This window comes from Zonotrichia leucophrys, chromosome 6 (assembly GCF_028769735.1).
Source record: "Zonotrichia leucophrys gambelii isolate GWCS_2022_RI chromosome 6, RI_Zleu_2.0, whole genome shotgun sequence".
NCBI lineage: Eukaryota > Metazoa > Chordata > Aves > Passeriformes > Passerellidae > Zonotrichia > Zonotrichia leucophrys.
This window is the reverse complement of record NC_088176.1, coordinates 18,690,922-18,706,421: the sequence shown is the minus strand read 5'-3', so window position 1 is coordinate 18,706,421 and position 15,500 is coordinate 18,690,922. Positions and strand designations below refer to the sequence as shown.

The 15,500-nt window shown below is 42.9% G+C and overlaps 1 protein-coding gene across 5 annotated transcripts in view; it reads left to right on the top strand.

Annotated features, from left to right (window-relative positions):
• Positions 1–916: 916 nt before the first annotated feature.
• Positions 917–15,500, top strand: part of SEC31B (SEC31 homolog B, COPII coat complex component) — a 35,109-nt gene continuing 20,525 nt past the window's right edge. For 4 of the 5 annotated variants that reach the window (XM_064716372.1, XM_064716371.1, XM_064716370.1 and 1 more), the window contains exons 1-9: positions 1,053–1,133; positions 5,439–5,527; positions 7,519–7,642; positions 8,424–8,619; positions 9,381–9,476; positions 10,560–10,700; positions 11,189–11,331; positions 11,568–11,667; positions 13,582–13,743. In XM_064716372.1, coding sequence (XP_064572442.1) covers positions 5,449–5,527; positions 7,519–7,642; positions 8,424–8,619; positions 9,381–9,476; positions 10,560–10,700; positions 11,189–11,331; positions 11,568–11,667; positions 13,582–13,743 — 1,041 coding nt within the window. In that variant the 5' untranslated portion in view covers positions 1,053–1,133; positions 5,439–5,448. Of the gene's footprint in view, positions 935–1,052; positions 1,134–5,438; positions 5,528–7,518; positions 7,643–8,423; positions 8,620–9,380; positions 9,477–10,559; positions 10,701–11,188; positions 11,332–11,567; positions 11,668–13,581; positions 13,744–15,500 lie in introns of those variants that run through there. The other variant, XM_064716369.1, reaches the window with a different exon arrangement.

The following is a 15,500-nucleotide window of genomic DNA, read 5'->3' as shown; positions in this document are numbered from 1 at the left end:
AGTTTTGTGCTTTAAGATAAGCAGGTATATAAGGACAGTGATGCACAGTTTTTCCATCTGTACAGATTTTAAACTCCAAATTCTAAAGAGACTGTTAGCTTGGTTTTTGTGTGGGGGTTTGTATAAGGATATATGTTAAAGGAAATTATAGGATTGAATGCTATTGCACCTGAATATTTATGACTCCTTTGGAGGTGCTGAACAATCAACATTCCTCATAGCTTTTGTCAGCTGTCACTTTCTCATTACAGAAATGCTTGCTTTTAAATTATAATCAGTTATGTTTTATCTCAGAAGGGATTTCAAGTGTTTTTTATGAGCTATGGGACCTTAAAACTGAATTCTGTTTTGCAGGGCAAAACACTCCTTAGGGATACTTGAGTCGAGAATTACCATTCCACAGCACTTCCATGCAGCACTGTATAAAATGTTATGAGATCTGTAAGAGTTTCAAGTGAAATGAAGGTGATCAGAGCAGTAATAGGAGCTTTGGTGTATGTGATAGTGTAGCACTTGCATTGAGGCAGGGCTAGGCCCATCCAGCTCATTGTGCAGCGTTCCAGCACTGTTTGCTGCTGCCCGCTTTGGGGACTTCCAGTCCCATTTGTTCTAAACAGTAGCTTCATTATGGTTTTCATCCATGGGGACGGCATAATGGGTTGGGCAGATATGGCTCAGAAATCCTAAAAAATGGAGTTTGTAATGTAGGTAATTTTTTCTTAAAGCAGGACAGATGTACGAGAAGAAGGCCTGGGTCCTTCTGCATAGTTTCCTGGCAATTAAAATACTTTTAGAAAAACACATTCCTTTCTGCACACCCTCAAGCTGCGTTACATGTATAGCTAAGGCTGAGGGGGTATGGCAGCCCAGCTCCAGCAGTGTTTCCTTGGCCTCCGGCTGCACCATCCGGTACCGACGGACGGAGCCGACTCAGGTACCCTACCGAGGGGGAAGGAGCCGGGGCTGTCGGGCCCGGCCGCTGCTGCTGCGGGGCGCCGGGCCGGGCCGTGTTCCGGGGCCGGCCCCGCGCAGGCGCGGCGGGGCGGGGCGGGCGGCGCTCTGGGCTCCCCGCGGCCACCGTCGGAGCGCCGGGCTACGGGAGCGAGCGGCGCGGGAGGCACGGCAGCCAGCCGGTAAGGGCAGCCAGCCGGTAAGGGCCGCCCGCCCCCCGACCCGGCCCGGCCCGGCCAGGCCGCGCCCCTCGGACACCGAGCCGGGGCTGGCCCTGCCCCGTCGGGCCCCTGTCCCCGGAGCCCAGGGCTGGCTGTACTGTCCTCCCGTCTCTGTCGAAACTCCGGTCCCGGGGCCCCGTCCTTGTCTCGGGAGCCTCGGCTCCTCTCTCCCGTTTCTCCTCCGCCGGCCGGCTGGCGGCGGGCGGGGAGCGGCCGGGGATCTCAGCTGTGTGACCTGGGCCGCGGAGAGGCCTCTGGCGTAGCCCGGAGCCTGTGTGTGACACCCGGTGTCCGAGGTCAATGCTTTCCTCCTAGAGCCCTGCTCTTTTTCACCATCCCACGGGGTAATGCTGTTGTGCAGACAAGCACACCTGGGACGTGTGTGCAGCGCCGTGCAATGGGCAACAGCTTCTGAAACTGCGCAGAGCACAAGAACTTTCTTTATATACCATTGGAGCTGTCATGGAGGAATGTGCTGAGCCCTGCCCTGCAACAACCCCACCTTGCACACACCAGTGATTAGCTGAGATTAGCTGAGTGTGTCTCTGCCTTCTGTAATCGGGGTTTATAATAAGCACGTACGAGAACAGCCTGGCTGTGGGGAGCTGCCGAAGGAGCGTGTCATGTCAGGACAGTGCTAAGGGAAGGGGCAGTACAGAGATTTTAAATCAATGCTGGGATGTGGAAACTCTAGGGACAGTTTGTGTCTTAACCATTGTGTCATGGCTGGGGGGATGTTTTTCAGATCTTAGGGTGTCTACTTGTCACCCGGGTGACCTGGGACAAATCTTGTTCTGCCCAAGTTTCACTTTTTAGCTAAGTGTGGGGAGATCAGCCTATCGGGTCCTTTGTGTGCAGTGCTGGAAGTCCAATATCAGTAGGAACAGAGGGGAATGGTTGGGTGTCCCGTGGCAGGAGGAGGACTGGGAAAGTCAGTGGGAGGGGATTTCTGATTGACAGTATTTGGGTGCTGCAGGAGAGAGAACGCCTCACTAGGGTGCTATCAGGGATAATTATTATGACAGCTTTGAGGGTCAATTAGTACATACAATAACAACCTTGGTCTTATTATAGTGTACTGTAAAGCCATAAGTATTTCAGGTTAGCAAAGGTGAGAAATTTTTGCCTCTGACAGCGCTGTTTCCATGGTCTAAAGTAATTTGGGAATTTTCACTGTTTAGCTGCATGCTCTCTATTTCTCAGTGGTGAGGTGTGCTCTGACCTGTCAGGTTTTGCTTTGTTACCCTTTAAGGTCTGTGCAAGAAGCCATGTCTGAGGAAAGCTGTGAGGAATTGCTGCTTCTGTCCCTTTGGGGCTGAGATTCATTAATATATTAGATCTGGAATCGGATGGATGTCTGTAGAGGAAGGGTGAGGAATTGTCATGATTAATTAATTAGAAGTCCTGAGAAAAGCATGAGCTTTCTTGGAAGTCTTAGATGTTATTTTGAGAGATGACAGCAGGTGGCAACCTCTCCCTAAAAGTTCTACTGTGGAAGAGTGCAATTGCAAATTTTTCTCAGGCAGCCAGAAGAGTTTGCTAAAGTTTTTCCTTCTTTAAGAATCATGAGTCCTCTCCTGGGTACAGATATGCATAGTGTATAGAAGGATCACTTAATCAGGCTTTTTTTTCCCCTTTGAAACTCAGAGCTCACTGACTTAAGGAGGGGGTGCTGCTGTATCTCTGCAGATCCTCAGCTGCAGTGGAGCTGAACTGCTCAGACGTTCCTAAGAGACAGTGTGATACTGTGATCTTTTAGCTTCTTATGCATCCTCTGGGGGCCTTCTCAAGTCTGTTGGAACCTCTGCTGGTTTGCCTTTAGGGGCAGGGATACAGTGAACCTCTTCAGTACCTATGATCCAGCACTTATGCAGTTGTTTTGTTGACATTGAGCCACTCTAAATGGAGTGTTGTTTGCTTTCCTCCATTTGGGTGGGTTACCATGACCAAGACACTTTATCTTCACATTCTGTCCTGACTTAAGTTTGTGAAAAGAGAACACTAATGATGCAGTAATTGACTTTATTATGTAAAACGCTCTATTGACAAGAAAAGCCAAACAATTGATCAATAGTGTTCTGCACAATTTTTGCAGCTTATCTTTATTTGCACATTAAATGTAAATTATTTCAGCCGTGCAGTTGGTCCAGCACAGAGGTAAGGAGGTGGAGCTTGTACCATTTACCCAGCTAAGTTTGTGATAGTTATATTCTTCACTGATTCCTTACCAGTTAATTTCCTACAGGGAGGAGGTCTCTCCAACATTGTCTATTAATGTTCACAGGGAAGTTGCCTTCTCAAAAGCCGAGAAGCAGTGAGGCCTGAGTGTACAGTCAGCTGCTACAACTGATAGATTGTAACTGGAGGAGGAAGAGGCAAGAAAGGGACTTGTAAGGAGCACACCAGCTGTCCTGTCCCCCATAGTGGTGGTGTCAGCTAGAGCACTGTGCAATTGACTGTTTCTAGAAGATTCACCTAAGTACTGCGGGTATTTTCACTGGCCTGTGCCAGTGAAGGGAGAAGACCTGGGCAGGGTTTCTGCAGTATTGTGGGAGTCATGAGTAGGTACTGGAACATCTTGAGAGATGCACCACAGAGAGAGTGTGGTACAAGTACCCCACAAAGTGTGTACTGGAAGATTGGAAAGTAAGCTTTAGAGATTTGTTATGGTAATGAGGAGATGACCTTTCCACCTCTATTCATAGGCAGCATGAAGAAATAGTTGCACTTTTTAAAATTGTACAAGAGTTCTGTTCAGATTCTCTTGGGCCTCAACTAAGTTGGGATAAGCTTAATGTGCAAATAGCAGTTGGCAGTGTGAGCTTTGGGAGATACTGCTGCAGACTAATGCTAAAAAGCATTAAATAGATTCTAGTCAATCAGCATATCCTGAGATGTGGGAGAGAGGGAGAGAGAGGGAGAGGATGTCCTTAACTTCTGACTCCTGGGGCAGAAGAAACTCTAAATAGAGGTGTAGAATTATTAGCTGGGAGGTCCAAGCCCAAGAAGTAATGCTGACCAAACTTCCCCCTTGTGTGGGCCCCGGGAGACCACAGTTTCTCATAAGCCCTGCATGTGAACAGAGGGCCATGTGATGCAGGTTGTGGTTTACACAAACAGTGTCAAGTAACCAGGAGAGGTTAATCACAGCAAACTGACAAGATGCAGAGGGTTTTGCTGTGCTGCCCGCTGACAGTTTTACTTTATTCAGCATGATATCGTCTAAGCATACACTTCTGTTTAGCTGAAGTTAAAAGACTGCAGTGCAGCCGAGCTTGAAAAGTTTGGGCAGTGCTCATGAGAGTGACCCCACTAGCCTGTGAATGTGCACACATCATTTGTGATGCTTAGAAGGCCTGTTTGTGGTCAGGAATGGAGTGCAGGGTGCTTTCTCCTTAGTAAGAATGGGATCCTACTCGGAACAATAATTATTTGTATTGTATTCAGTTGTCTTTATATTCAGTTTTGCAGCCTCCTACCTGCCTGCTGTTGATGTTTGATTTTCAATTACCCTGCTACATTGTTGCCCAACTAATCTCTCTCCAGAGACATGGGGAGATTTGGTTCCCGTTTTACAGGTGTCGCTCAATCTATCCTGAGTAAATAGAGAGTTGCTGTCAGTGCTGAGATTGAAACCCAGTAGTTACTTGTGGATTACTTCTTCTCACCTTCTGCCATTTGCTAGCTCAAAGAGAAAGTCAAATGATTTTTTTTCCTTTTGCTTTTTGGAGGAGCAAGAACAAAGTACATTAACTGAATTGGCACACGATAGCATTGCACTTTGTTTTCTGTTGCCACGTCACTTTTCTGCTTGGAATTTAGCCTGCCCTGAGATTCCTTCTGCTCCCTTTTTGCTTATGTATATACTGACATTAGCTTGTTTGGAGAGAGCAACTAGTGCTAGATCAAAATACATTTGTTTAAATTAATTTCTGCAGCTGATTTAAACCAGCCTGCAGTGGGGACTTGAGTATGTTAATTTAGACCCCCTTCTTTTTTTCTGAAACTCTCCTGTAATTGGGACATATTAAAAAGAGACTTATATATGAAAGAAAATCTGGGGTCAGACAGTGGGATTTTGAGGGGGGTTGGGGCAGGTTTAATGAATTCTCAGGTATCCTGGTTTATTCCAGTATTCACTGCCTCAGGAAGTAGCAATTAACTTCACTCTTTTGAGAGCAGGGTGTTCTCATCATGTTTCTGATGTGAATATTTTCACATCAACTGTGTCTCTCTGATCTAAACTCTGTGTGAAATTTCTTTCAGAGTTTGGAAAATGAAGCTAAAAGAAATTGAGCGAACAGCTGTGCAGGCATGGAGTCCGGCAAACAACCACCCTATTTACCTAGCAACAGGTAAAGTTCTTCACAATTTGTGAATATTAGAGTATGAATAACAGAAAAAAATTATGTAGAGTTGTATGGGTTTTAGCTTTCAACAGTTTCCACCTTCATAGTCCCTGGAAAACTTACAACCAATATACCAAAAACATTACAGCTTTTATGTGTAGAGTTACTGGTAAAGAATTACTTCTGTGACCAACTTTGACATTTTAAATGTGAGTGATTTTTCAAAGGTTGAATACATGATTTTTTTTTTATTTCTAATTAAGACTCCAACACTGCTTGATGTTCTGCATTACACGTCCTGTGCCTGAGGGGAAAAAAGTTAATTCAAGTAATGTTTGTTTAAGGTCACTTGTACTTCTCTGCCTTCAGTCATAATCATGTAGCTTGACAATCAAATACTGTAAACCTCTTATCTGTAAAGTTGCCTGTTTTGGTTAACATTCCATTTTTGGTACTTTTGCAAAACCTTAAATTTTATTTTCTTGATTTTATTAATTAATCACTATTCTTATAGTAATTTTATTTCCTGAAACAGAAAGTGAGCCTATTCACTGAGTTGGCAGCAGGCAAGTTTGTCTGTGGAGCTGACAGCTCTGGTGGTTTTGTTGGGTTTGCATGGTAAGGCTTTGGTAGCTGGGGTGGCTCCTGTAAGAAGCCACCAGGAGCTCCTGCAGTGCCTGATGGCACTGGTGCCAGCCCCCTTCCAGATGAACCCACTGCTGTCCCAGGGTGAGCCTGGCAGTGGGAGTGCCTCTGGGGTAACATTGTTAACTAGAGGGAGAAAAAATGCCATGTGGAACTGAAGCACAAGAGAGGAGTGAGAATATGGGAGAGAAACAAGAAGCTGCAGTCACTGAGGTCCGTGCAGAAAGATGGGCTGGAGGTGTGTCAGGTGCCAGAGCAGAGATTCCCCTGCAGCCCCTGGTGAAGACCTTAGTGGGGCAGGCTCTCACCTGCACAGCCCATGGAGGTCTGTGGTGGAACAGACACCCAGCTACAATCCACCATGCTGGAGCAGGTGGATGCCAAATTATGCTGTGGCCCTGTGGAAAGCCCATGCTGGAGCAGGGTCTTGGTAGGGCCTGTGGCCCCATGGAGAGAGAAGTCCATACTGGAACAGGTTTGCTGGCAGGACTCATGACCCCATGGGGGACTGAGGTTGGAACAATCTGTTCTGAAAGACCACCCCATGGAGGGGACCCACAGTGGATCAGTTTGTGAAGAGCTGCAGCCTCTGGGAAGGATTTGTGTTGGGGAAGTTTGCAGACAACAAGGCCAGGGTTTTGATTGAACCAAAGGTCTTGGCTTCAGTTTGCTTTAGATCAGAAGCTGTGTGGTTTCATAAAGTGCACTGCTTTTTAATAGTCCTTTGGGCACTTTCCATGCTGTAAGCATCCCTGTGGTAACTGGGGGACAGTTTGCCTGGAAGTGTCCCACTAGGCAATGTTAAATCATCCTGCAGCTTTTATTCCATAAGAATAAGGAGAAAGAAGGAACCCACCAGTTTGTGACTGCTGGTGTCTGTGGGTTGTTGAGGCATGTTTAGTAGGTTACATTTGAAGAACTTAGTCTGTAGAGTAGCTTTACAAGGTCTGATTAAGACATGTCATGATTGAGGAACAGTATGCAGAAGTACTTGGGATCATAACTGTAGCTGGATTTCATTATGTCAGTCCTTTGTAATTTAAAGAACTTAATATCAAAAGCCATAGTTACTTGGAGGAGAGTGTGTGAGTTGCACCTCTCCAAGAAAGAAAGTTATCTGTGTAACAGTAACTTTGGTGATCAAGTTCCTGAAGAACTTTTAATTTCTTTCAAAGTTTGTCATAATTGTTGATTCTTTTTTCTGAGGTGTTCAGACATGTCCTCTTTTGAACTGTTACAACAGCAAGGTTGTGTTGACTATGAAGGATAGGTTTTCAGTGCCTTACTCTTTTTGTATCTTGTGCTTTTGATAAAAATGTCCACTTACATTGCTCTTGTATTTCTTGTACTAGGAACATCTGCCCAACAACTGGATGCATCCTTCAGCACAAATGCCACCTTGGAAATATTTGAAGCTGACTTCAGGGATCCCTCCCTGGATATGAAGCAGAAAGGAGCACTTCCTGCCTCAAACAGGTACTAGAGGCTCATACTGGTGTATCAATCAATGAAAATGAAAGGGTTTTCTGGTGTGAGAAAGGAGAGCAGGAGAATGTTTACAGCATATAATCTTTTGAATCAATTGACCTGTCTTCAAAAATGGAACATTTTTTTTGATAGAGATCATATTGGGTATAAAAGTAAAGCAGGTGGACTATTAGAGAAATCTGAAATTACTTGTATGGTAGTGAGTCAATAGAGACATTAGGTAAAGTGTGAATTTGCTGGGGCTAACAATTTGCCCTGAAGACGATATAGAGAGAGTGAAGCTCTTTAAAGAAAGATGATTTCTTAGGCTTATCAGTGTAGGCGGTGTCTGCCCCAAGTGTAAAACACAGCCTGGATTTCTAACTAGCAGATTTTAAGGGGTGTAAGCATATTTTTCAGATAACAGCTCTGGAAATGAAGGCACATAGATCTCTTAACCAATTTTCAGTAAAGTGTAGGCTAGAGGATTGCACCCACCAAATCTCATGTGAGGTCCTAAAAATTTTAAATAAACAACAAAACAGCTGAAAATATAGAGACAAGCTCTTTCTTTTTAAATTCCCCTGAAAAATCTTTGGAAGGAAGCTTATTTCTTTTGTTGCATGCAAGAGCCACAGTCCTCTTAAAAGGGAGATGATTGTTTCAAGTGCAGACTGATGGATATATTTGCTAGGTTGAAACAGGGATGTGAGTTTTGGTAATGAAGAGGGTGTCTTGATTTCCACCAAACATCATGGCCTATGCCAGCTTCATTTTCTTCTTTTGTTAGGTTTCATAAGCTGATCTGGGGGAACTTTGGCAATGGTTCTGCAGAGTCCTCCGGAGTGCTCATTGGCGGGGGGGATAACGGAGTGCTGACCATGTACAGCGTGCAGCGCGTCCTGGCCTCCAAGGGCGACCCCGTCATTGCGCAGGCAGAGAAGCACTCAGGGCCTGTTCGAGCCCTTGACTTCAACCCTTTCCAGGTGTGTAACATAAAGATAACAAAGGAGAGTTAATCTCCATGTTAGAAAATGTGTTCCTTTGTGTATAGATTCATAAAGTGAAGGGACAAGTTTTAACTTAAGAGGCACAGTAGTTGTCATACAAGACTGGTTTGATACTCAGATTTGGGTTCTTTTCACAGCTTTGCCTATGAATTCTCCTGTGACCTTGTTCAAATCACACACCTCTCTATCAAAACATGTCTTGTAATATTGTTACACGTCAAACCATTATCCTTTCAAAATTAAAACTTCTATTTTGTTATTTGTTCAGTTGGTGTTTAATTCAGTGGGGCTCTGATCACATTTGAAAGGACTGCAACAAATGAGGAGTAAACAGAACATGTTTGTTGTGTAGCACAAAGGCAAATGGAAAGTTGTCTGCAGTCGGTTGTGAGAAACTTGCATATTCTCAGAAGAAATGTCCTTGATGAGCAAAGGCTCAGCTGGCCAGAGATGGTGGCTTCAAGGCCTGTGGCAGAATTGCATTGTGATTAACAGCAGCCATCTGCACAAAACAGACAAATTTTAAATGTGTCTGTACTATGCCGCAGTGGATAGCATGGAGGCCCGAGATGTGCTTGGTTTATAATCCAGTTAGTATCTTTATGCATGCCAGTGGCTGTGAAATACAGCTCTCATCTCACTATGGAAGATTTTGGGGTTTTTGCTTCCATTTATTTTTAAGAAATCTGTGAGCAGGAATCTCAACTGAGCATTTATTTTTTTTTTTTTTTCTACAGAATAATCTCTTGGCTTCTGGAGCCAATGATTCTGAAATTTTCATCTGGGACTTGAATAATTTCAGTGTGCCTATGACTCCGGGGACTAAATCACAGGTAAATGAGTTTTCCTCTTGGCAATACTTGTGCAGTTTTGTATCTCAGTAGGCAAGACAAAAAGATGTGTGTGGAGACATCCTAGCCTAGTCAGTCAGTCTGTGAAAGGGGAATGACTTTGAAGTCTGTCAGGAGAGAGATGAATCAGAAGAGACTGATTGATTTCATTCTTGGGGGTGGAAGAAGTGTTGTAAAGGGAGGGGAGGTAGACTGGCAAGCTCTGGGAGGATGCACTTTGCATGGATGGGTAAGCTCTTTGTGGATTTGAATCAAGTAACTGACCAGTTTATCTTGTGATCCAGCTGGGGCATGTGTGATGGATTAAGAAGGTTTATTGGACCTTCTCTGAGGAATGAATTTATTTCAGGCTTCAGCTGAGGCTTTTCATATCTCATGAAAGTCATATCCCTAGCAGAGCCAGTGAGCCATTAAATGCATCTTGGCTATTGCTCCCAGATAATATTTCCTGAGTTTGAAGAGGAAGAAGTTTCTGATCTTCTGATGCTTATTATATTATTCAGGGCAATCAACTCCTGAAAGTAGAAAAATCATAGTCAACTTCAGTAAAAGCAGTCCAGGTTTTTCCTCCAGTAAGTCTCCTGTTTGTTTCCTTGCCTATCTCCTGCATTGCAGTAGCTACAATAACAGCAATTAGTCATGAATACTTCATTGTTTTCCATCTCACTGCACTCCTGAAATGTTGCACAAGGTCATCTTTCCATTTAAGTCCATCGGAGAAGTTGGGGTAGAAACATATATGTGTGCTTTGCTGCAGTTCTCTCTGGAGTGATTTATAACATATTTGGCCAATGTAGAATCCAGTGCCTGTTCATCAAATACAGAGGTACTTTTCCAGATGACATTCCCCTATAGAATTTTAGTGTCCACTGTACTCTGAGTAAAGGACTTTCCCTAGTCTTTCTGGCTAGTGCTGCAGGTATTTCCAGTTAATTGATCAGCAGTTGAAGAGAGGAATCTATGTATGATCAAGTCCCTAATCCTTCAGTTAAACAATTGACAGACTCCTGTGAGTGTTCCCTCAGCTTGGGAATAATGGATGTGTGGCCTTTCCTCTCTTGGCAGCCGCATGAAGACATCAGTGTGGTGTCCTGGAATCGGCAGGTGCAGCATATCCTGTCCTCTGCTCACCCCAGCGGCAAGGCTGTGGTCTGGGACCTCAGGAAGAATGAGCCCATCATCAAAGTCAGTGACCACAGCAACAGAGTGAGTGGAGAAAAGGCTGCATTTCTAACTAACTTAAACGTGCCACATGGGACTACAAAGCAGTGGCACAGACTCTTGGGACCAGTGGTTTTATTCTAGGAGCTGTTGGAACTAGTTCTCTTGGAAATGTAGCATCTAAGCACCTCTTTTTCTTTTTTCTTGAATGAAATGGGGAAACAAGGCCTCTTACTGTTCTTAAAATTCATGCACTCTTGCATTCAGTTTCTGTGTTCACACCTCATTTATGAGAAGCCTCACAGCTTTCTTCCTAGGTCAGCTTTGGGCTTTGACTTCTATGTGATTAGTGGGGTTGTTTTTGTTGTGAAGAGATGGTAGAAATGCTTGCTGCCTGGAGCAAGACATTACTAGACTTGGTTTATGTCAAGCATTCTAGGCGAGTTCAGTACAGAATGGTGTGGCTTTGGCCCATTTGTGCTGTTGCCAGCTTGCATTGCTGAATTTTCAGCCTGTGCTATTTTTGTCCCTAGATGCATTGCTCAGGAATGGCCTGGCATCCAGAAGTTGCAACCCAGCTAGTCCTTTCCTCTGAGGATGACCGTTTGCCAGTGATCCAAATATGGGACTTACGCTTTGCTACCTCTCCTCTTAGCCAGCTGGAAGGGCACACCAGGTGAGGACTTGCATGTTGTGTTGCATCTTTTCAAGGCAGACAACTGGGAGACTGGACTTAGGGGAACTATGATTTTCTCCTGGGCCTGTTTTCTTTCCCAGATGAATCTGGTTGAAGGTAGAGATGAGAACTTGCATTTCTGAGCCAAGGTGCTGGTGCATGGTGCTTTCTTAGTGACTGGATGGCAGAACAAACTGTACAGGAAATATGACTGATTTCTTTCTGATCTATTTTAGGGGAGTTCTCTCTGTTTCTTGGTGCCAGGCTGACCCTGAACTGCTTTTGAGTAGTGCCAAAGACAACCGAATCTTGTGCTGGAACCCAAGTATGGGGGAGGTATGTAACCACAGCTATCAGTACACAGGGTCTGCTTTATACTGTGTGCTTTGCTCTGTGTGTGTCCTTCCCTTTATCCTTGTGGAGTGCCAATGTAATTCCCTCAAGCATGTCTTATGCACTCTTTCTGAAGTGAATGAGTGTGGTCCATATCCAGATTGAAATAGATACATCTTTGTCCAGAGATCAGAAAGGGAAGAAAACTTTAACTTAAAATTTAGTTTCAACTATTTATGATTACTCTTGCTATGCTAACACTTTAGTACTCTCTCTTTCCATGTGTTTCTTTTTCCTTCTCCTAGAGTAGTAAATTTATTTGGGAGGAAATTTGAAGGAGACCAAGGAGGATATGTTAGAGAGGGTCACTGAGAAGGGAACAGTGTAGTTAAACAATGCAAGTAAACTTTATTTATAGCAAAATAGTTTCACATGTATGTGCTTATCTAGTCATGTATCTCAGAATTACCATACTTGGTATATTTAAGTATCACCTAAATTAAAGTGGGGCTGTTTAAATTTTTTTATGCACACCCATTCATTCAATGAGGAGATCCTGGATATAACTGAACTTTGGACATTGATCTTGATGATAGCATGGGGAAAGTGCTCTAACAACACTGAGCAAAGTCCAGATGGGAGCCTCAGGCTAGATTAATTTCATGGCACAGTATCACTCACTGGCCACTTTTGCCTTGGAGACAAGGAAAAAAATGAATGTGTTTTCCTAAAATGCATGCAATGCTGTTTTTGTAGTTTCATGGGATTTGATGCTCACTTCGTCTAGATCTCTAGTGGTTAGAAGAGATTCAGACTCTGAAATGTTCCTGGTGTCTAATTTTTACAAAAATATTTTAATTGCCTTTTAGTGGAAAACTTAAAACAAAATTACTGTGGCTGGCATGCATGCTGCTGTAGATGTGCAGAGTCCAAGTTCAAATTAGACTTCTGTGTATAAACTACTGTTAGGGGGCTCTTTTTGACTTGGTACCAATGAACAGCAAATTTTCAAGTGAAAAAGTTGGGAAGTTTTGCAGTATTAAGAATTAATACAGTTATACAGAATGCTGATCTTGTAAGTTTGAGGGAAGAATTGGTTTCTTTGGATTTGGGGGATGTTTGGTTTCTTGGGATTTGTTTCTTAGTTTTTCTGTTTGGCAATCTAGATTTTAATATAAGCAAATTATTAATTTGCTTCTATATCGAACAGAAAACACAAATCATGTTCCCACAGAAGATGAAGCTGTGATTGTCTGTGCTTTGTTTCTGTAAACCATAAAGGAAATATGTTCATTTTACAAATGGGAGGTTTAAAGTCAAGGCTGTGTTAGTGAGTTGCCCAACATCAGGCAGGAAGTCTGTGAATTGAACTTTGACTTTTTGAATGCTGAACCATAAACTTGTTGGCTGCAATGCCCTTCATAGTTCATGTGCAGCTATCGCATTCCTCTCTTCTTGTTCTATTTTTTCTTTAGGCTCTTTATTTTCCTTGTCACATTTGTTACTTCACACTATTCTTTCTGTTTGTGTTCTTGCTCATGACACATTCTTGCCTCTTGACTTCTGGTTTTATTGTGTTGTTTTCTGGTGTCTCTCCCTCGGTTAACAGCAAATGTGACAATGCTATAATACGCTGATACAGTAGTACTCAGGAAGCAGAGCAAAAGTGACTTCTCACTTTTGAATTTTGGTCTACAGTCAGAATCCAGTTTAACGTGAGTTTTCTGTGACCTTCAGCTGTTTGGACTCGAGGTGCTATAATTTGGTTGCAAATGCATCCTTTGAGAAGCAAAAATAAGAGATTTGTATGCAATGATGACATGTATATAAAAGTGACAGGTTTGCTGTGGGCAAGTAATTTGGGGAAAGCAGGAGGCTATTTGTGTTGTGCTTCCATCTTCTCTCTTTCTGTCATAGGTGGTGTATGAGTTGCCCATTCGGAGTCAGTGGTGCTTTGATGTCCAGTGGTGTCCTAGGAATCCTTCAGTCTTCTCTGCTGCCACTTTTGATGGGTGGATCAACATTTATTCTGTTATGGGTGGGAACTTAGAAGCTCAGCAGAAGACACAGGCTGACAAGGTAAAGTCCTGTGACCGTGTCAGACCTTGACAAGACTGGCAGTTTCTTTCGTGACTGCTCAGAGTGCTGGAAGCACACGTGTGTAACAGGGTCACTTTTAAGCAATACACTCCTTCCCACATACCTGGACCTATGGCTGTATGGTGTGGGAACCAGAAGCTGCCTGTGTGAGGGTTTAATGATCCCACCAGATCCCAAAGAGAGACCACATTGCCTCTGACAAGGTGTGTAAAGAAAACCAAGAGCAAGCACAGTTGTGATGTTAAGACACATTTTATTTTTATTACTATTAGCCTAAAAATAAAGCAGTACACAAGCTTTTCTTGTTATTAGGTTAACATTAAATACATTGATACTAATTAATAGGATATGTTATTCTTCATTAGTTTAGAAGGTAATTTTATAAAGTGGCTTATAAACCACTATTATCAATTTTCCTCAAGTCTTTTGACTACAACTTTGAGCATGTTAATATTTTTGATACTGAAACCCATTACTTAGCCATTGAATAGATGAGCAAATTCTGAACAGATTAAATGTCACTACTGTCTAAAATTTTAGTTTTAATCTGGTGTCTAGTCTTTTAATTCCCTCCCTCTGTCCCAGCCAACAAATACCTTACAATACAGGTTTTAAGAGAATACATATGAACTGGCTTAAGTGTTATTTATATAGTCATTTACAGCTGACTGAGTTCAGTTTCATAGGATTTGCAAGAGACAGAAAATACTTTATCAAGCAACAGCTGCAGGAGATTAAGGATTTATTTAACCCATGGAGAATTTTCTTTCTCTGCATTCTTCATGTGTATGCATCACACTTCCACTGTTCAAAATTGGGGAACAGTAGTGGTGAATAATTCCTGAGTAAATTGAATGACAAGTAAGAGCACAAGCAGGAGATAATGACAGTTATGGTGACAGGGAGTTTGTGACCAAGAGGTCTTTCTCTTATGAATTTAGTAGTCTCAGGACAAAAAGTCTATTGCAGACCTGGTTATGTATATTTATTTCTTTAAGATTTAGGGTGTTTAATCTGTTGGATATAAGCTGCTCCTCAAGAACTGTTCTTTCTTTGGAATTGGTTTCCTCTGAAGAAAGACAAAATGTTGCTTGTGATTCTAAGATTTGGCAACCTTAGCTTGATCAGCCTGAGGTTGCTTCCTTTTGGGCATGCTGGTTAGCTGAATTATAAAGCTATTCCCTATGGTCCAGTCAAATTTGAACAGGATTATCTTTAGCAAACAACAAAATGTTAAAAATGAAAAGTGCTTGTGAACAGCATTGTATGTATGTTCACTGACTCCCTAAATATAAGAAATCTGGCTCAGGGGCCACTTTTGTCACTCTCTTGTCTAGACAAAAAAGTTTTATTTCATCAGTCTCATCAAAGCCAAAAAAGCTTGAGACAGTCCTTGAAACTAACCCAATTGAAAGACTCCAGCAACAAAAAGGGAGTCAGAATTCCTCTGTGGGAAAAACAAGAAATAAGTTGGACAACTTTTGACCAGATGTTGTCATTGTCTTGCATAAAACAAGTAATTTTGCAACTCCTCTGTTTGAGCTGGGTGCTAGGCCTAGCAGTGCTTTTTCAGGAAATTTGCATCTTGCTAAGGAAAAACTACTTGAAAATCTCAGGGTAAAACTTCCTTGAGAAACGATTGCTGGAGCTGTTTTGGAATGCCATTTCTCTTGCATAGGGACTCGGTGGTATTCCAGAAAGAGGTGCTGTACTTGCCTCATTTTTCCTGCTTACTC